This window comes from Macaca thibetana, chromosome 5, assembly GCF_024542745.1.
Source record: "Macaca thibetana thibetana isolate TM-01 chromosome 5, ASM2454274v1, whole genome shotgun sequence".
Lineage (NCBI taxonomy): Eukaryota > Metazoa > Chordata > Mammalia > Primates > Cercopithecidae > Macaca > Macaca thibetana.
The window spans coordinates 137,549,427-137,570,835 of NC_065582.1; the positions used below are offsets into that span (position 1 = coordinate 137,549,427).

Consider the following 21,409-nt stretch of genomic DNA (forward strand, 5'->3'; position numbering starts at 1 on the left):
GGGGAGGGGAGGGAAGGTAAAGGAAGGGAATGGAGGGGAGGGGAGGGAAAAGAGAGAGAGAGGAAGGAAGGAGGGAAGGAAGGAAGGAAGGAAGGAAGGAAGGAAGGAAGGAAGGAAGGGAGGGAGAGAAGGAAGGAAAGGAGAGCCAGGCATGGTGGTACACACCTACAGTTTCAGCTACTCAAGAGGCTGAGGCAGGAGGATTACTTGAGCCCAGGAGTTCCAGGCTGTAGTGTGCCATCATTGGGCCTGTGAATAGCCACTGCACTCCAGCCTGAGCAACATAGCAAGACTCCCATCTCTAAAAAGAAAAAAAAAATAAGGTCATGGGAGACCAGAAGTGCAACTGACACATAGTATTTAATGCATATTAGTTATGAATATTACATTCATGTACATATATATGCATAATAGATACATATATATGCACACACATATGCATAACAGGTATCCACTGCAGAGTGCAATGGGAGCACAGAAGCTGAGAAACTAAACTTGAGTCTACAAGGCTTCCATGAAGAGATGACCTCAGAGCCCAATCTTCAAGAATGAGTAAGAGAGAGGTGGAAAAGCAGAGGAAGACTGATTCAGGCTGACTCCCCAGTGCACATAAAAACATGAAAGGAGAAAACATGAGTCACTCCAGACGGCCCTGGGAGGGCCTCCGATAAATGCATTGGAGAGGCAGGCAGGAGCTGAATCACTCAGGGCCCTGCTAATGAATTCAGACCTTGCCTCAGGTCGGTGTAGGGCTGTGGAAAGAGTTTAAGCTGAAACCTGCCATGAATGGTTTGGCACTTTCTAAATCAACCACATCTTTCATAGTATTAGCCAGTGATAACCAATTTCGGATCAGGTCATCATCCGGAGGCCCTGTAGGATGCTAAACTAGTTCAACTGTTATGGAAAACAGTATGGCGATTCCTCAAGGATCTAGAACTAGAAGTACCATATGACCCAGCCATCCCATTACTGGGTATATACCCAAAGGATTATAAACCATTCTACCATAAAGACACATGCACACGGATGTTTATTGCGGCACTATTCACAATAGCAAAGACTTGGAATCAACCCAAATGTCCATCAGTGACAGACTGGATTAAGAAAATGTGGCACATGTACACCATGGAATACTATGCAGACATAAAAAAGGATGAGTTTGTGTCCTTTGTAGGGACATGGATGCAGCTGGAAACCACCATTCTCAGCAAACTATCGCAGGAACAGAAAACCAAACACCGCATGTTCTCACTCATAGGTGGGAACTGAACAATGAGATCACTTGGACTCAGGAAGGGGAACATCACACACCGGGGCCTATCACGGGGAGGGGGGAGGGGGGAGGGGGGAGGGATTACATTGGGAGTTATACCTGATGTAAATGACGAGTTGATGGGTGCTGACGAGTTGATGGGTGCAGCACACCAACATGGCACAAGTATACATATGTAACAAACCTGCACGTTATCCACATGTACCCTAGAACTTAAAGTATAATAAAAAAAAAAAAAAGAAAGACTGTTGAGGGTCATAGACTTCTATGGCAACGTATATTTATTATAATTCTTTGGGAAGTGATAAATCCTTTCTTTGTGGAAAAGACTCATCTCTTTTTCTATTATCTTTGAAAGTACTAGAACAATACATGGACACATGAGATTTGCCCAACAAATACCAATTGGTCATAACCTATGCACATTACATATGATGACTTTTTGCTATTTAAGGTAGTTAACGGCCTCTTTGGTGGAAAGTAGAGATGAGGGTAGGGGGCTGGACTATACCATAGCAAGATGTTAAAGGACAAATGCCACTTAGGGTATTTGTTAGAAGGTTGACTTCAGTGTAATGGAGGGCTGTTCATTTAAATCACAAAACCTATTAGAAAGCTGTTCTGTTCAGACCAGTTGATTTTTTCTGATTTCTGGTAATACAATGTGGAATTAGCAATAGAATTATATTCCCTTTAATTTGGAGGTGAAAAAAGGAGTGAAAACAAAATAAGACACATTTTGGTGGGGAGAAGAACCAGTGAATCCATGGAGGAATGTGGTCTGGAGGATCTGCTAGGGAAATGAACCCTCCAAAACAACAGTATCTTGACAGTCATTGAACCCAGGCTCACTTATTCATTCATTCAACAAATATTTATTGAGCCCATTCTATATCCAAGATGCTACACAACGGTGAACAAAACTGACACCATCTTGTTCTGAACCTCATTAAGATTACACCGAAGCAGGAAAAATAGGCTTTATAAAAATGAACACACTAATAAGTACATAATGAGTTGTGATAAGTGCTATGAAGGAAAACAATAGTGTCCTGTGCTATGAAAAAGAAGAAAGGCCTGCCTTAGGCTGGTGTCAAGGAAGATTTTCCTGAGGAACAGTCAAAAATCAGGAGTAGGAAAAAGCCAGGACAGGACGGATTGGGAGAGGCTGCAGGCAGGGGAGGGCCTCAGGTGGAAAAGAGCTGTGTGAATGTGAGGAACAACAAGTTGGAGGTGTGGATCCTGGAGGCATGAGGAGGAAGGGGCCACAGGTACAAGGACCAATTTGTGCAATAGGAAAGAGTGAGAAATGAAGTGGGCCTTCAGTGGAGGTCTACAGCCTCTCTACCAGTCAACACACTCAGTCAGTCCTGGCAGCTCAGGCCAGAAAACATTGTCAGCCACGGCAGCCGTAACTGTGTCCAAAGGTATTTGAACCAGAGCCACTCCATCTTGAACAAGAACTGAGTAAAATAAACCTGAAACCTACTGGGCTGCCTTCCCAGGTGGTTTGGCATTCTTAGTCACAGGATGAGATAGAAGTTGGCACAAGGTACAGGTCACAAAGACTGCTGATGAAATAGGACTCAGTAAAGAGGCCAGCCAAAACCCACCAAAATCTAGATGGTCATGAAAGTGACCTCTGGTCGTCCTCATTACTCATTAAATGCTAATTTTAATGCAATAGCATGATAAAAGACACTCCCACCAGGGCCATGACAGTTTACAAATGCCAAATGCCATGGCAACGTCAGAAAGTTACCCTATATGGTCTAAAAAGTGAAGAAACCCTCAGTTCTGGGAATTGACCACCCCTTTCCTGGAAAACTCATGAATAATCCACCACTTGTTTAGCATATAATCAAGAAATAACTACAAGTATAATCAGCTGAGCAGCCCACACAGCTGCTCTGCCAATGGAGTAGCCATTCTTTTTTGTTGTTGTTCTTGTTTTTTGTTTTTGGGGATTTTTTTTTTTTTTTTTTTGAGACAGAGTCTGGCTTTGTCACCCAGGCTGAAGTGCAATGGCACAATCTCGGCTCACTGCAACCTCCGCCTCTGGGGTTCAAGCGATTCTCCTGCCTCAGCCTCCCGAGTAGCTGGGATTACAGGCGTACCCCACCACGCCTGGCTAACTTTTGGTATTTTTAGTAGAGAGGGCTTTTCAACATGTTGACCAGGCTGGTCTGAACTCCTGAGCTCATGTGATCTGCCTGCCTTTCCCTCCCAAAGTGTTGGGATTATGGGGGTGAGCCACCGTCCCCGGCCTGTTTCTTTACTTCCTTAATAAACTTGCTCTCACTTTAGGGACTCACCCCAGATTCTTTCTTGCGCGAAGTCCAAGAACCCTCGCTTGGCGTCTGGATCGGGACCCCTCTCTGGTAACAAGTAATGTCGGTATTAAAGGTACCCCCACATGTCAACGGCTTCCCTCCACAAGTCAGAGTTGGGGAGGGACAGGAGGCAGGAGGGAACCGACAAAGAGCAATGGAAAGAGAAGGCCTGGGAGCCAAGCAGGCCTGGGGTTGACTCCGGGCTCCCTTAGTGGCCTGCACGACTCAGATGACCCGTCTGTGAAGTGCAGGTCACAGTGGGCGCCCCACAGGGCTGCAGAAAGGAGTGCAAAGGTGATGCCCACGCCGGCCCAGGGCGGGGGCGCAATACACGGCTGTTGCTGCTGTGATTGCTGCAGGAAGGGAGTCATTTGGAAGGCACAAAGGAACTATAACCTACTTGGTGTCGGGACAAGCCTTAAGGACGGGGCGGGGATTCCAGCCAGAGCTAGGTTCCAGCCTGGGTTGCCACCAACAGCGAAAGTGACTGCCAGGTGGCAGTAGGGTGACTTCACCAGCTTCAGTGCTTAGCGGGCAGGCGAGGAGGCGGAGCAAAAGAAGAAAACACAAAGGACGGGGAGGAAGCCGGGGAGACAGGTGGGGTACTCGGGAGGCTGGAGCTGGCCGGCCGTGCAGTCGCGGAGGAGCGAGGCCTGCAGGGCTCGGCAGCGAGGGACTCGGCCTCAGAGGCGACCCTGACCACACAGGTGAGCCCCCGTCCCGGCGGGTGTTAACGGCGGGAGGGAGTGGCCTTGGGGGAACGCAGCTCCGCAGGGCAGTCCTTTGAAGGCGGCGCGGCGCAACGTTGGCCCCCCCCCACTCCCCCTTTGCTCGGACCCTGGCGACCCCGGCGGGGGCTAGGGGCTGGAGAGCGTGGGGTGGCGCTGGCTGCTTCTGGCCAGGGATGGCGGCGGACTCCAGTAGGCTGACTCCCGGCTCCCCCGACTGGACCAGAAAGTGCGGTGTCGCCCGCCCGCCGTCCAGCCGGGCAGGCGCCCCACTCCACTAAGAAGCACCCCCGCCCCCCATGCTGCGGCGCTCTTTTCTCCGCACGTCCGCCGGTCAGCACCCACGAACCCACGAACCCACGGGTCCCTTCCCCACCACTGAAGACACAGAGGGTCCCCGGACCACCCCGGCGTGGGGGGTCGGAGCTACACCTGCAAGACAAGACCCTCAGAAGGCTTGCTTTTAGGTGTAGACTGAGGACTAAGTGGGTGCCAGGGGACCTGGCCACCGAAGCTGAGAGGTATCTTTGCCTCCCAATATAGGGCAGCGGCCTAATGGCTAAGCAAAGATAATCTAATTTGGCCTGGTCAGCAAAGACTTCCTGGGAATGCTCAGGAAATGGAAGGCGTGCAGGGCCACTCTGACAGCCGCCCCTTCGTGCGTTCAGACTCAGCCTGCTGGGTGCTGAGCGGGGGGCTTTATGGAGCATCCCTCATCCTCATCCTCATCTTCATTCCTGCAACGGCCCCTCACCATTGTTGGTCCATTATGCCCACTTAACAGTGGAGAAAGCTGAGGCACAGACGGATTAAGTCATTTGCACCAAAGCGCAGGGATGGCAGGGGGAAAGAGTCGCGATTTGAACTCTGGTCTCTCTGACCCCAGTACTTTCCCATGCAGGGCACTGTGGTGCCCCTGTAATCACATTAGGCACCTGCGATGAAACTTGGTGTGAGTACGGGTCCCCTTGGCTCAAATGCCTGGAAGTTTAGTAACTGATGTAGGAAACAGAATTGTGTATAAGAGGTTCATTTCGCAGAAGAAAAGCAGAGGTAGTGGTGGAGTTCAGGGCTGCAGAATGCAGTGGCCACCGGGGGCAGGAGGAGGCTCAAAGTCCACCTGGATTATGTCCATAATTGCCAGATCCAGGGTCCACTTTTCTAAGCCATGTAATGATGTTGATGATTCACTGCCTCCTTCAGAAATTCCCTCCCCTCTATATCAGCTATTCCTTCTCAGTCATTTCCTTGGCCTGCTTTTTTTTTTTTTTTTTTAATATTTCTTTCTTCTCTTTTCAATATTCCCTTGGGCTCAATGTTCATATTCTCCAATACTGTTTTTAGACACACTTGTTCAAGTTCCCTGCTTTAACTTTCATCTCTATGATGGCAGCTCCCAACTTCATTTCTCAAGCCTACCCCTGTTCTGGAACTCCAGACCCAAATTGTCATATATCAACAGTGGCTAATTCCACTGTTTTCCCCCACAGGCACCCAAATCCAACATTTCCAAACCCAAATTTAGCATCTCTATCAAAGACGCTAAATTCCCACCAAGGTCTTTGTTCAGGTTCCTGTAACTCCTTGCCTGCACTAGTGCACCACCTTCCAACCTCATCCTCCTGCCCCAGAGTCCATCTACCCTCCACAGATCCTCCTGAAAGCTTAGGAGTCCTAGTTCCTTTTGAGACCTGACTAGATGGAATGAACCCTGCTTTTTTTTCTTCCCTAGCATCCTGTGCACACCTCGAGGGAACCCTTTTCATGTTGTGTAACTGTTGACTTGTCTATCTCCCCTTTTGGACTGTGAATTCCTTCAGTGGTGATCTTGTCTTATCCTTCTTCATATCCCCTGGCCTGGCACATAATCGACACTCAGTGCACAGTGTGGTATTTCACTCTATTCTAAATCTGATCTGTCCCCATTAGTGTGTGTGCTAGTGGAAGAGGAGCACTAGAAACTGAGTTTGCAGATGGACTAATGACAAAAGGAAAAACGAGTTTTCCAGATAACTCCAGTGGATCCTCAGGATGCTTTTAAGCTTGATACAAACATTCAGTCATGGCATAGTGATTCTCTTCTAGGTTCCTTACACACTGGGTCAAGGAGTAAGCAGAGGATAAACTACTGGAAGGAGAGCAAATACAAAGTCATCATGGCTTCAGCGTCTACTCGTGGAAACCAAGATAAGGATACCCATTTGCCACCACCAAGCAAGCAGGTATACTTTTATCTTTATTGATCAATTCATTGATTGAGACACGATCTCACACTGTCACCCAGACTTGAGAGCAATCATGGCTCACTGCAGTCTCGAACTGCTGGATTAAATGATCCTCCTACTTGAGCTTCTCACTTAACGGGGATGAGAGGTACAGGCCCCCATGCCTGGCTAATTTTTTTGGGGGTTAGACATGAGGTCTCACTGTATTGCCCAGGCTGGTCTCAAATACCTGGCCTCAATTAATCCTCCATCTAGGCCTGCCAAAGTGCTGGGATTACAGGCGTGAGCCACCATGCCTGGTCAGGTATACTTTTAATTGCAGGACCTGCCATCTGAAAAAATATATATCATAGAGGATTTTGATTAAATTTCATCTTTAACCAGTCATCTTATTTTTTTCAGTCTGGCACTGTGTTGGATGGGCTCAGGGAAAACAGGATGGGGAAGGAAAGTGTGTTTTCAGCTGCTTTGAAAAGAAGCTGACATTTAAAATTTAAAATTTTATTTACAAAATCCTTTCTATACTCTTTCCTGTTTGGAATCCAGCCTTACTAACTCTTAGATGAACTGTCAGTAACTGAAGAGGTTTCTGAGAGCAGAGCAAAACTCTTAATAGACTCTAACAGAATTATGTATGTTGCTTATTTATTTATATTTATTCATTCATTTATTTTTTAGAGATGGAGGCTCCATTATATTGCCCAGGCTGGTCTCAAACTCCTGAGCTCAAATGATCCTCCCACCTCAGCCTCCCAAAGTGCCGGGATTACAGGTGATATTTTGCTTATTTTTTACATTTTTACTTATTTACATTTATTCAGGGTGGCAGAGTCCTTAATCACTAATTAGCTAGCAGATTGAGAACCGAAGTGTTAACATGGAAATAATTTTTCAATTTGTTAGGAATGGATACTGTGTATTTCAGGAATACGTCAATGAAGAAAAGAGAAAGCATTTGATGGGTCAATGACATTCATGTTCAAGCTAAAAATAGTGTATGGAGGCAGTAATTTTCAAGGAGCAAAGTTTAGGCGAGGCAAACAGAAAAACGATAGAAAGTCACAAGGAGAATTATTTGGACACCTGAGTTGCCTCTGTGAAATGGGGAGTCATCAAACATTCATGGCTATACAGAAAATGATAACCAGAGCTCCTTTTGTTTTTGTTTTTGTTTTTGTTTTTGTTTTGAGATGCAGTCTCACTCTGTCATCTAGGCTGGAGTGCTGTGGCACAATTTTGGCTCACTGCAACCTCCACCTCCCGGGTTCAAGCGAATCTCCTATCTCAGCCTCCCAAGTAGCTGGGATTACAGGCACCTGCCACCATGCCCAGCTAATTGTTGTATTTTTAGTAGAGATGAAGTTTCACCATGTTGGCCAGGCTGGTCTTGAACTCCTGACCTCAAGTGATCTGGCCGCCTCAGCCTCCCAAAGCCTGGGATTACAGGTTGACTGCAGGACTGGAAGCAATTGTGATAGCCAGGGTGTGTGCATTTGTTTATTTAGGGGAGGCAGTCCTTATTTCTGCCCCAGGCACTGCCAAGAGCAAGAGCAAATATTCACCCTGGGCATCTGGAGGCATGCCTGTGCTGAGGAAGGAAGGTAGGTAGAGACTGAGAGCAACTCCTTCTCCTGCTGCTGTGACTCACCCTGTGACTTACAGCATCTTTGCACTGTGCCTTGGGGAATTGCAGGGAGAGAAGAGGGAGGTTGCCCACTTGGGCTGCTTGTAGAGCTCCACAGACACTGGTGCCAGAGGGTTTCTCCACCCCTTTCATTGACATCATGCATGTAAAGTGCTTGGCACAGGACCAGGCACATACAAAGTGCTCAAGAAATGGTGACCATCTTGTATATTGACATCTATTTCACAGAAAGAGTCTAAAAAGACAGTGGCAAGATCAGCACAATCAAAGTACGCTTCAAGAGTTAAGGAGCTGCACCTCAACCAGAAAAACACTAAAACCCTGGAGATAAATGGCAAATAACCCACATAAATAATTCACAAACAAGGAAATACAAGTGTGACTTCTATAGTAAGGAACAAGTTAAATTAAAAAAAAAAAAAATTAATGGGGCTAGGCATGGTGACTCATACCTATAACCCCAGCACTTTGGGAAGCCAAAGCGGGACAATCACAATCACTTGAGGCCAGGAGTTCAAGACCAGCCTGAGAAACATAGTGAGAACCCCTAACCTATTTAAAAAACGTTTTTTTTTAATTAGCCAGGCATGATGGTGTGCACCCATAGTCCCAGCTACTCAGGAGGCTGAAGTGGGAGGTTAACTTGAGCCCAGGAGTTCGAGGCTGCAGTGAGCTATGATGGCACCACTATACTCCAATCTGGGTGACAGAGCAAGACCCTGTCTCTAAAAAAAATAAAAATAAAAATAAAAATAAAATGGTCAAAATGGCAAATGTTACAATATGTTATAACATATATAAATGTTATATATGTATGTATTTTTCCACAAAAAAAATTAATGAGCCAATATATAAGAAAAGATTACAACCCAGATCCAATTACAGGAATTGCCTGACAACCAGAGAAGGGCAGTGTAGCTGAAAAATATGTAGAGATAGTCAAACACATTCATTATCAAAGAAGTACAAACAAGATAATAAATATTACTTTATACCTATCAGCTTAGAAAACTGGATAATTCCAAGTGTTAGAAAATTCTTTCTTTAACTTGCTTGGAATCTTCTTTACCCATACCTAGCTCTTACACAGGCTACGTAGCCATAAGGGAATGTTCAGGCCCTGCAGGTAGGAGTGGAGACTGCAGTCATTGAAGAGAGTGGTCAGCAAGACTCTGTAACAGTGAGAATATGCACACCCTGAGCTTTACTTCTAGATTCATGTCTGAAAAATGTTCTCTCATGGGTCCATAGAGGAGCATGAGGTGGTGGGAACTTGGAGGCATTGTGCACAGCTATGTAGCAGTTAGAAGCAGCAGACTAGATGAATACAGCAACATGGGTGGACCTTAAAAGCAAAGAGCTGAGTTGAGAATGTTTTAAGAATAAAATATATAAAACAGTGCTATTTACATTAAAAAGATATATTCACCCAAAATAATGAACATTTTGCAAGAATGGACAGAAATAAAACATTAAACACTCAGAATGGTTGTGATGGGCAGAGGGGAAGGAGTGGAGAATGTGGACAAGAGCGAGTGATTAAAGCTATGTACCTACAAAGCGAAAGGAATGGTAAAAGATGGGAGTTGGTCTAGATGATAGCATATGAACTTGATTGAAAAAACACTGCAAGTCTGGCCGCAGTGGCTTACGCTTGTAATCCTAACACTTTGGGAGGCCGATGAGGGCAGATTGCTTGAGCTCAGGAGTTCGAGACCAGCCTGGGCAACATGGCAAAACCCCATTGTCGCTATAGTCCTAGCTACTAGGGGAGCTGAGACAAGAGGATTGCTTGAACCTGGGAGGTAGAGTCTGCAGTGAGCCAAGATCACGCCCTTGCACTCCAGCCCAGGTGACAAATGAGACCCTGTCCAAAAAACAAACAAAAAAAACACTGCAGAACCTACTATGTACCCACAGCAATTAAAATATTTTAAAATTTTTTAATAAATAAATTCCAAAAAATACTACAGAACTAATAAAAATAGTTATGTCAATCATGTCGATAGTTGCACCATAAATTATGTGCACACCACTTATAAATGTGTAAAAAAAAAAGCCTCCAGACTGAAAGTAAACTATGTCAAATAATAAAAAGCAGTCCACAGTCTAAAAATGCATACAGAAGTTCGTGTACATAGGTTCTCTGAGTGTGATGCTCGATGTCTAAATACTGTGTGCTATAGGGAAAATCTCTTTCCTCACCCGGGAGACAATGTTCAGCTGGGTGTTAAGACCAGTCAGGTGACGAGAGTGAACAGCATTCTAGGTACAGTAAACCACATAGAGGCATGGAGGTAGGGAAGGAAATGTGGCCTCAGCAGGGATTCAACCTGACGACAAATTTGCTGCCTGCGCCAGTCAGTGAATCACTCCCACTCTCCAACTAGAATTCTTCTGCTGTCTAAGTCCATCAGTGTTCCCAGTGAGAAAGCACTCTTGGAAATTTATCATTGCTTTGGGCTGCCTCCGGTACAGAACACACATTGTGTTACAAGTGAAGAGACCTCCCTGTTCACTTCTGGAGAAAACAAATGGGTGATTTTCGGATGATCTCAGTTAGCTCACCATATAACTTTCCTTACAGAGCCTGTTGTTTTGTCCAAAATCAAAACTGCACATCCACAGAGCAGAGATCTCAAAGATTATGCGAGAATGTCAGGAAGAAAGTTTCTGGAAGAGAGGTAATTGTACTTAACATTGTATTTGTGGCAGTAAACTGCCTAAATATTCATATTAGAATTGTGGTAATGACTTACGTTTCAGCAGAGACTTTGCATAAATATCTGATGAACTCTGATATTCAGGGATGTTTAGAGTTTAAATCCAAGTTCAGACCTTTTTTAAGGCAGAGATAATATCTGATTAAGGAGCACTTTACCTCACTTAGCAAAAAATGATGCACACGTAATTCTTCCCTTTACCAAGAATATGTGACCGAGAATGTGTACCAAGACAATTATTTAGAATTTGTTTATTCCCAAAGAGTAGACCTTCCTACATTCTGCTGGACTCTAAGTTTCACAGGGTTCAGAAATAATGTCAAGTTCATCTGGACCTTCATTCTATAGCCTAGCACAGTGCCCTGTTCATAGAAATACCTAATCGATATTTCTCAAATGAATGAAAAATGGCCACGTTCCATTAATACTTCTCTTACACTGTCTCTGAAATAACATTTTCAGCTGAGTCACTTCCTCTTTCTGAGCCTGCCTCACATAAGACAATCAGGCTGTGCATTAAGGTCTCTTCCAATTAAAAAAATGTGTAATTCAGTATTTGAAAATGGCATAGTAGAACCTGTAGATACAGTCTTGATATTTTGCAACATTGCTGATGTGTGGATAATGTATACTTTGAAATACTCATTTTGATTTCTTAAGTCATTCAAATTTAGTATCACCTGTTTGGGAAATAACACTAGAAGCTGATATTCATTATACATTATAGGATTACTGACTGTGCTTCTAGAAATTCATGTGTTTTCTGACAACCTATGAGTTGTCAGAAAATTTAATTGGGCCCTAGTAGACTAACACTTCAGTATGACCCATTTGCCCACTATAGGGTAGCTATGAGTGGAAAAATTGGTTGCTATTTGATCTGTCTTGGTTGAACTAGAAAGAGCTACATGTTTATCACTACTCTCTGCTTTTGAAAGAAGTTATTTGACACATATTGATGGACAGAACTAGAAACTGCCTTTCCCAGACTAAATTTTCTGTTTTAAAATTATAGCTAAACATTACACGTTTAACATGAACATAGTCATCTTGTGATCTTTAATTTGGATCTTCAGGCAAATACAAATTGTAAGACAAAATGTCATGAAAAAGAAAAAGAAAGACAAGGAACTGTCCTAGACTAAATCAAATAGGAGAATATGTGTAATGTATGATCCCTGAATTTCTGAGTTGGAAAAAGCCCACAGCTATTGGGCCAGTTGGAGAGATTTGAATAACGATTGTGTATAAGTTAATATAATTTTTCTTGAGTACGAGTGTTCAAGAAATATAAATGTTTTGACCATGCTAATGGTGGTGTAATTACGTAGGGAAACATTCTAGTTTTTAGAAGACACCTGCTGAAGTATTTAGTGACAGAGTCATAATGTTTGCAAATCTCAAATGGCTCAGACAAAAAAGGAAAAATTAGATAAAGCAAACTTGGCAAAATGTTCACAATTAATGAATCTAGATGAAAGGTATGTAGGAGTTTATTATATTGCTTTTTAACATTTGTGTAGGATTGAAAATTTCAAAATACACACATAGCTAAAGGCAACTCCCAAATTCAACAGGTAAATGTACATATACCCTAATATGCCTTTATTATATGTAGTGCTTAGAATCTTGTGCATGATGGCATTCAGTACAAGTGGATGTTAGACATGAAGTAGAATAGGGTTCAAATTAATGCTGTGCCTCGGGGTAAGTGACTGGGGAAGATTCCAAGAAAATTCTCCATACTGCACTTAATAAATATTTGTTGAATAAGTAAAATAACAAATGAACAAAAATTCACTGCCAAGGAAGGTAAGAGAAAAAACTCAGAATAATTCTCCCTAACTTCTCGGTGAGGTGCCAATTTTTAAAATACCAATATTGAAGGACATTTTTGCTTTACAGCTCTGCCTTTTTCTCTTGTAAGCATGCTTGTCACCCAGGGACTAGTCTACCAAGGTAAGATTCTATATTTGTTAAATAATCTAATTTCAGAGAGCCCAGTTTTCTGTGACCCTCCTGGAAGCTTTTTGGCTCTTGACATTTATTTTTTGGTGAAGGATGTTTTTCCACAGACTTCTGTCTATTTTCAGCCTAAGTCCCTATCTCCCCAGAAAGCATCCTAATCCCCAGAATTAGTGAATATATTAGGTTACATGGCAAAAGGAAATTAAAGTTGCAGATGGAATTAAGGTTGTTAATCACCTGACCTTAAAATAGGGAGAGTATCCTGGGTGATACAAGTGGGCCCAGTGCAATTGAAAGGGTCCTTAAAAGTGAAAGGCAGGATCTGAAGGTAGAATCAGAGAGGTGGCAATGTGAGGCGTCAGCTCAACATTGTTAGCCTTGAAGATGGAGGAAGGGACCATTAGTGGAGGAATGTGGGCAGCCTCAAGAAGCTAGAAAGGTAAGAAACCCTCGAGCCTTCAGATAGGAATGCAGCCCATTTAAGGAACACAGTTAAAACCTTGGTTTTCATCCAGCGAGACCCATTCTGACCTCAAGAACTGTAAGATAATAAATTTGCTTCATTTACAGGAACAACAGAGAAGCAATCCTGTGCCTTTCTCTGTGCCGGAGTCCAGTGTCTCCCAGGGCCTCTGTATATGGTTAGACAGATGGTTCCCTGCACAAATAAGGATGTTCCACGGAGAAGGTGGGGGAAACTGAAATCCACCCTAAGCTGTGTCCACCATGCCATTTCTTTTGGCAAGAGGCTGCATCTGCCTGAGGAGGGCACCCTGTCTCCTCCATACAAGAGACCGTAAGGGCCAGCAGCTGCCTTGCATCTCCCCACATAACCTCTCCCTGCCTCTTAACATTTTCCTGTTTTCCTCTCTGTTCTTCCTTCTTCATCTGCTCCCTGTCTCCACCTGACCAGAGAACCCAGAGACATTCCTTAGTCCACAGGTGGCAAGAAGGCACCTTATCCTGTTTAAGCCCATTTTATCAAACACTGTTGATTAACAGGATTTTACTTTATTCTTATTATTTTTTTTTAATGAGGCAAGGTCTTGCTATGTTGCCCAGGCTGTCCTCAAACTATTGGGCTCAAGCAATCCTCGCCTCTAGACCTCCTGAGTACCTGGGATTATAGGCACGTGCCACCATGCCTGGCTTCTGATTATCAGGATTTTATGGGGGTCTTGGGGTTTTGTTTTGTTGGTTTTTTTGTTTATTTGTTTGTTTTTGAGACAGGGTCTCGCCTTCATCCACTGCAGTGATATAATAATGGCTCCCTGCAGTCTCAACTTCCTGGGCTCAAGTGACGTTCCCATCTCAGCTTCCCAAGTAGCTGGGTCTATAGACACATGCCGCCACACCCAGCTAATTTTTTTTTTTTTTTAATTTTTGCAGAGACAGTGTCTCACTATATTGCCCAGGCTGGTCTCAAACTCCTGAGCTCAAGTGATCCTCCCACCTCAGCCTCCCAAAGTGCTGGGATTACAGGCGTGAGCCATCACACCCAGGCTTGATTACCAGGATCTTAAAAGGAACATTTGTACCAGTAAATATGAGGGAAGAAGTCCTAGTTCTTTTCTGAGTCTCAAAAACCACATGTCACACATCTAGGAGAATCCCACTTTGACCAATATCATTCTTGTCCATAAAGCTCATGTATTAAATATGATTATATTTTTACAATTTGAAGATAGCATTTTTCAGATCATTTTTGACACAGATAAAAGTATCGGGGCTGGGACATCTATGGGGATTATGGGTTTTTTGTTTGTCTGTTTGTTTTTGAGACGGAGTCTCACTCTGTCACTCAGGCTGGAGTGCAGTGGCGTGATCTGGGCTCACTACAACCTCCACCTGCTGGGTTCAAGCAATTCTCCTGCCTCAGCCTCCATAGTAGCTGGGATTGCAGGCCTGTGCTACCACATCCTGCTGATTTTTGTATTTTTAGTAGAGACAGGGTTTCACCATGTTGGGCAGGATGGTCTCAAACTCCTGACCTCAAGTGATCTGCCCACCTCAGCCTCTCAAAGTGCTGAGATTGCAGGCAAGAGCCACCACACCCGGCCCAGATTATGTTTTATAAGTATTAAACTACTCCAAATCTACTGCTTGTGGTGTGAATGTCCCCTTCAAAATTCAGGGTGAAATTTATCCGCCATTGTAACAGTATCAAGAGGTACAGCCTTTAAGAGGTTATGAGGGCTCCACCCTCATGAATGGATTAATACCATTATCATGGGAGTGAGTTCCTGATAAAAAGGATGTGTTCAGCCTCTCCTCTTGCTCTCTGTTTCCTACACTTCCTTGCCATGGATAACCCTCATAAATGTCAGCTCTATGCTCTTGGATTTCTCAGCCTCCAGAAGTGTGAGCCAAGTGAACTTCTGTTCTTTATAAATTATCCAGCCTGTGGTATTCTGTTATAGGAGCAGAAAACAGACCAAGACATCTACCATTTTTTGCGTCTATGCTAACATATTTTTTCAGAGTTTAATATCAGTTTTCTATAACATCTCTAACAAATTACCACAAACAGAGTGACTTAAAACAACACAAATGTATTATCTTACAGTTCTTGGAAATCAAAATTCTGAAATGGGTCTCACTGGGCTAAAATCAAGGCATCACCGCAGCTGTGTTCCTTCTGGAGGCTCATGGGCTTCCTTTTCCTTTCCAGCTTCTAGAACCACGCATATTTCTTAACCGGTGGCCCCTTCCTATGACCGTAAAGTCAGCAACATTGAGCCAAGTTCTTCTCTTGCTGCCATCTCTCTGTCCTGTCATGTTTCCTCTTCCACACTGAAGGATCACATTGGGCCTACCTTGATCATCTCTCTCCTTTAAAGTCATCTGATTAGCAACATCAGTTCCATTTTCTACCTTAATCCCCCTTTTGGGACCTAATACATTCACCTTTTCCAGGAATTCAGATGTGGGTATCTCTAAAAGGCCATTATTCTAACTACCATGAGTTGTACTGTTTGCATTGTAAAATAATGATATACACTGTGAATCTCCAAATGGAAACTCTCTATGTTGAGTTACTTAAAAAGAAAAGAGGGTACACATGTACCCTAACTTAAAATATAATTTTAAAAAAAAAGAGGATGATGACTAATCTCTTTGAACACTGTTGTCAGCCCTACCTTTGCTTGATGTCTTTGAATCAGTCTTGAATTGTCTGTTTCATATTATTTTTCTACACATTACAGCTAATATTTATAATTTGCCTAAAATGACTATCTGGCAGTTAAATTCAACTGAGAGTTGAATCATAACTCCTTTAAGATCCTTTTTTTTTCGTTTTTCCTTTTTTTTTTTTTTTTTGAGATGGAGTCTCGCTCTGTCACCCAGGCTGGAGTGCATTGGTGCCATCTCAGCTCACTGCAACCTCTGCCTCCTGGGTTCAAGCGATTCTCCTGCCTCAGCCTCCCAAGTAGCTGGGATTACAGGCACCTACCATCATGGCTGGCTAATTTTTGTATTTTTTTAGTGGAGACGGGGTTTCACCATGTTGGCCAGGCTGGTTTCAAACTCCTGACCTCAGGTAATCTGCCCGCCTTAGCCTCCAAAGTGCTGGATTACAGGTGTGAGTGACTGTGCCCAGCCAAGATCATCTTTCTAAAATCAGAATATGTATACATTTAAGAAATTATATGTCTTAAATTTTGGAGGCTTCTTTATACTTTAAGAATAACTTATAATTTAAGTTATAAAATGAAGTAATAATGTATTTCTGTATTACTCATTAGGTTATTTGGCAGCTAATCCTAGATTTGGATCATTGCCCAAAGTTGCACGTAAGTCACAGAAATAAAAAAGCAAGCCAAGTGTGGTGGCTCACATCTGTAATCCCAGGAATTTGGGAGGCTGAGGCGGGTAGATTGCTTGAGTCCAGGAGTTCCAGACCAGCCTGGGCAATATGGTGAAACCTTGTATCTATTTTAAAAAATAATAATAAATAAAATTTTGAAAAAAAAAAAAAGACATTACTAGCAACTGGAGATATGAATGTCCAGCTTAACTAAACTGCCTGTATTGACTTTTTAAAAAATCAACCTCTATTTTCTGCTAGTCTGCATTTCTTAGTTCACTCAACACTTTCTGATATACAGCTTAGCAGTAGGGACTTCTTCTTAGACCATCCTTAAAGCATGGACTAAGAAGGACTGGAAGGATATATAATGAGAGTATCAGTAGCAGAGCCTCTGAATGATAGATCCTTTATGGATTTTTATTTTCCTCTTTTGCCCTGGCCAGTCTTTTCAAAATGTTTTCTACAATGGATATAAAAAATCAGTAATTTTTAAGAATCAGGGGATTTCTAATAATAGAGTAACCACAAACTTGGGGTTTCATCTTCCTTCACCCAGCATCAACAGATGTTTTATGTACAAAAAGGACACATTTTAGTTGATAGTCTGAAACCGCATTCATTCCTAGCAGGAAGAACAGATTTGAGATCTCTTCCATAGGAGGGTCCCTCTCCCTCGTAGGCAAGAGAGACTGAAACTCCCCACTACTCCAAGGCCATAAGGAAGATTAGGGGCATTTTTACCCAGTGATTTGGAAGGTGCCTATAGCCACAACCCAGCCACCTTCCCCTGCCCCAGTGGCCTCAACCATTTGCTTGACAGGTGGGCCCTCTCTGGCCATCTGTCTCCAGGACAGCACTATGGCTTGCTCTGTCCTGCCCCTTCCACCACCAGTTCAAAGTTGAGATGGAGAAATCTCCAGTTCCCAATCCTGTTCTTTTCTAATAGAGACTTCCTTCTCAGAGTCTTCATTCATTGATTTAGCATGGTCCTTTTAATTTTAAAATTACCAGCGTTAATTTTTAAAGCTCCGGAAGATAACTAATGGAGAAGATTCTCAACCTTTAAATGACCTCTCCCAACCTGCTTTTACAGTTGCTGGTCTCTTGGGATTTGGCCTTGGAAAGGTATCATACATAGGAGTATGCCAGAGTAAATTCTATTTTTTTGAAGATCAGCTTCGTGGGGCTGGTTTTGGTCCACAGCATAACAGGTTTGTAATCTGTTTGGTTGAGGGATTGTAATGTAATTATAAGAAATTAAATGAAAGATTATGCATTATTTATAATATTAAACACACTTTTTAAAATTCACATGTTAAAAAAGTTTTAATCCTCAAGTTTAGCATTGACTTTGTTACTACACTTACCAATTTCATTTGTTTGATAAATATTTAATGGGAACCTACTGTGTTCAAACATTGTGTAAGTTTCTAAAGAATTCCTCAATGAGCAGTTATGGCTTCCACCATCACAGAGTTACACAAAACTTTAACAGGTTTCTTTACTGCAGGGCTTCTCAGAGCTTTTTCTATGTTAATACTGTATATATCATGATTCTCTATAGGGGAAATAGGCAATATGACTTTGGAGTTAATGGCATCACCTCTGCTGTTATAGTACTTGGGTTGAAAACCAGTTCTACCGCTTAACTAAGTTGTGTGACCCTGCAAGTTTCTTAAGCTCTCTGATCTTCAATTTCCTTATCTGTATAAAATAGTGATCAGGATAGTTTTTATGAGATGTAAAGAATAGAAATGATTATTCGTGACACTCAGTAAGTGCTCAGTAAACATTAGCTATTTTTACTATAGTAGTTACCAGATTAGTGTTGGGAACACATTTCTCTAAAGACCCCTCACTGGTCACAGTGGGTTCTATCTGAGAAGCAGCACAATATGATGAAAACAAACTGGACTAGAAGTCAAAACACTCACGTTCTTTTTCTAACTATGTGACTTTGGAAAGCCATGTTCCCTAGTCCTGTAGTAATAGATGGGCCCTTCAATACTGTCTCTTTCTGATGAGCTGCATGAGACCCAAAGAGCTGTGGAGACCTTCTGAAGGTGACATCATTAGCAGTGGGTGGAAAAGGGTCTTTCACCTCAGATCATCTGTTTTCCAAACCCTTACTCTTCCCATTGCAGAAGCAAGGCCACCAGAGAATCATTAATTCCATTTTTACAGACAACACCAACTTCAGTCCATCCTTGCTAAGTTGTGTTTTAGAGTCAGCTTGCTGAGGAGGAATTGACCACATGATTCTGGTCTGTGTAGGAAAAGAAAGAAAAAGTATCACAAGTAAAGGAGAGAATTTTGTTGACTGCTTCCTCTTCCTCTTCAATTTCAGGAGTGTCTTTTGCAATTAACCAACTTTGGATTTCAGAATAATTATGAACACAAGACTGAAATCTACATTTTTCAGACAATGTCCATTGTGAAAGGAGGTGACTGAAGTAACTAGTTTCCAGGGCTCCTTTAAGCTCTGCGTTCTGTGGTTTCATTTTGCCTTCCCACTGCCAGCCACAGCAGCCCCACTCTGGGCTTGCATTCATAGCTGATAACCAATTGCTATGCCCTATGTGAAGGGCCATTATCAGCAAATCTGAGAGGCAATAATTCACAAAGCTATTTGATTTCTTAATTAAGGGAAAGTAGAGTGGGGCACTTAACTAAGTTGAGGTGGAGGGGAGGGTTAAGGAATAGGCATTAAGGACTTCTTGGAGTAGGTGATGATGCTTGACTTGAATCTTAATAGATTCAAGTAGTAGTAGCTACAGCAGAAGCTATGACAACAGGAGATATAGCAGGAGCTATGGCTATAGTAGGAGCTATAGCAGGAGCTATGGCTATAGTAGGAGCTATAGCAGGGTTGAAGAAGGGGATTCCAGGCCAGGAATAGTATGTAGAGAAGAGAAATTTTCATTTTTAAAGGGAACCATAAATACATCCTACGGCTGGAGCATAAAGAGCTATTGGGAAAGGCAGAGAACAAGCTGGAAGTCCAGGCAGGTAGAAGTCAGCTCCTGAAGGAATTTATGCCATGCTAAGGATTTTCACTTCATTCTCAAAGCAATGGGGGGAAATAAGTGAGAGAAAGGGGTTCCTCATCCATCTCTTCAGGGTTTTACAGTAGCAGTTTCTGGCCTTGCTACCTTCGAAGTAATCCTTCCCACCCAGGCCAGATTGAATGAGTTTTCTATCATTCAAAACACATCCTATCACTGTCCTGCATAAAGTTATCCTGTTGCCAACTCCTCATAGTAGTAAATGTTTGTTGAATTTGTAAGATTATAAAACTTTAATGCAAGAAGGGACTCGACATCTATTCCATATTCAAATGTGAATATTATTCTAGAATGAAGCTGTGCATTTTCCTTGGTATCCTAAGGAAACTGGGACAAGTTCGGCAAACTATAAACCAGAAATTCTGGAAGTATCATTTTTTTAATTTAAAAAATTATGTGTATATATATATATATGTGCACATGTGTGTCCAAACCTAACTCCATAGGCATATAGTTTAATCCTGGATCAATATACTGTGTGTTTATAATTTTTATGCTATTGTTAGAAATTACTTGAATTCAAAAAGAATCAAGATGTTCAAACCCTGCCTGACCCTGACCACAAATACAACCATGTGTTTCAACATAAAGCTCATTATTGGCTTTTTGAGGGGTGAAATATTGGGGGCCATAAACCAAGCAACAACTCCTATTATTTCTGAAAAAACAAGGCTAGTGAACTTTAGCATAGACTATATATCTAGTATTGTTTTAAAGGCAGGTGCAGTGGTTCATGCCTGTAGTCTCAGCTACTTAAGAGGGGTGGGTGAGAGGATCCCTTGAGCCCTCGAGACCAACCTGGGCAACATAAATAGACTATTCCCCCATCTCTATTTTTTAAATTATGTTAAAATAATAAGAATAATAATATTATGTAAAGACTAGAGCTTCCAGTGTCAAAGTACAAACCACTGTCTATTTTTGCTTCTCTTCTAGGCACTGCCTGCTTACCTGTGAGGAATGCAAAATAAAGCATGGATTAAGTGAGAAGGGAGACTCTCAGCCTTCAGCTTCCTAAACTTTGTGTCTGTGACTTTCGAAGTTTTTTAAACCTCTGAATTTGTAAACATTTAAAATTTCAAGTGTACTTTAAAATAAAATACTTCTAATGGAACAAAAATATCGTGTCTGTCACTCACTGAAATGTATTCCATGGAAGGCTCTGAAGTGAACTAAACATTACATGTTTTTCTACTCTTTAAGAACATGTTGGGGCATGGCGCAGTGGCTCATGCCTGTAATGGGAGGCCGAGGCAGACAGATCATTTGAGGTCAGGAGTTCATGACCAGCTTGGCCAACATGGTGAAACCCTGTCTCTGCTAAAAATATAAAAATTAGCCAGGTGTGGTGGCACATGCCTGTAATCCCAGCTACTGAGAGGGAGGCTGAGGCAGGAGAATCACTTGAACCTGGGAGGTAGAAGTTGCAGTAAGCAGAGATTGTGCCACTGCACACCAGCCTGGGTGGCAGAGCTAGACTCCATCTCATACACACGCACACACGCACACACGCAAAACATGTTAGAAATCCTCACACATACAAATGACATTGCCCCCCCACCAACTTGCTTACAGCTAAATAAGATAATTAAGTCTTCTCAGATTAGCCTCTATCCTTTCTTTTACTCTGCTTTT

At 42.7% G+C, this 21,409-nt stretch overlaps 1 protein-coding gene across 3 annotated transcripts in view; it reads left to right on the top strand.

The window, feature by feature from the left end:
* OCIAD2 (OCIA domain containing 2) overlaps positions 1-20,894 on the top strand; it is a 1,147,735-nt gene extending 1,126,841 nt beyond the window's left edge. Inside the window, exons 2-8 of one of the 3 annotated variants that reach the window (XM_050790191.1) lie at positions 4,132-4,316; positions 6,423-6,559; positions 10,795-10,891; positions 12,836-12,889; positions 16,645-16,692; positions 17,803-17,920; positions 20,711-20,894. In XM_050790191.1, the coding sequence (XP_050646148.1) occupies positions 6,494-6,559; positions 10,795-10,891; positions 12,836-12,889; positions 16,645-16,692; positions 17,803-17,920; positions 20,711-20,792 (465 nt within the window). In that variant the 5' untranslated portion in view covers positions 4,132-4,316; positions 6,423-6,493 and the 3' untranslated portion in view covers positions 20,793-20,894. Of the gene's footprint in view, positions 1-3,908; positions 4,317-6,422; positions 6,560-10,794; positions 10,892-12,835; positions 12,890-13,468; positions 13,695-16,644; positions 16,693-17,802; positions 17,921-20,710 lie in introns of those variants that run through there. The other 2 variants (XM_050790188.1, XM_050790190.1) reach the window with 2 other exon arrangements.
* The last annotated feature ends 515 nt before the right edge of the window (positions 20,895-21,409 follow it).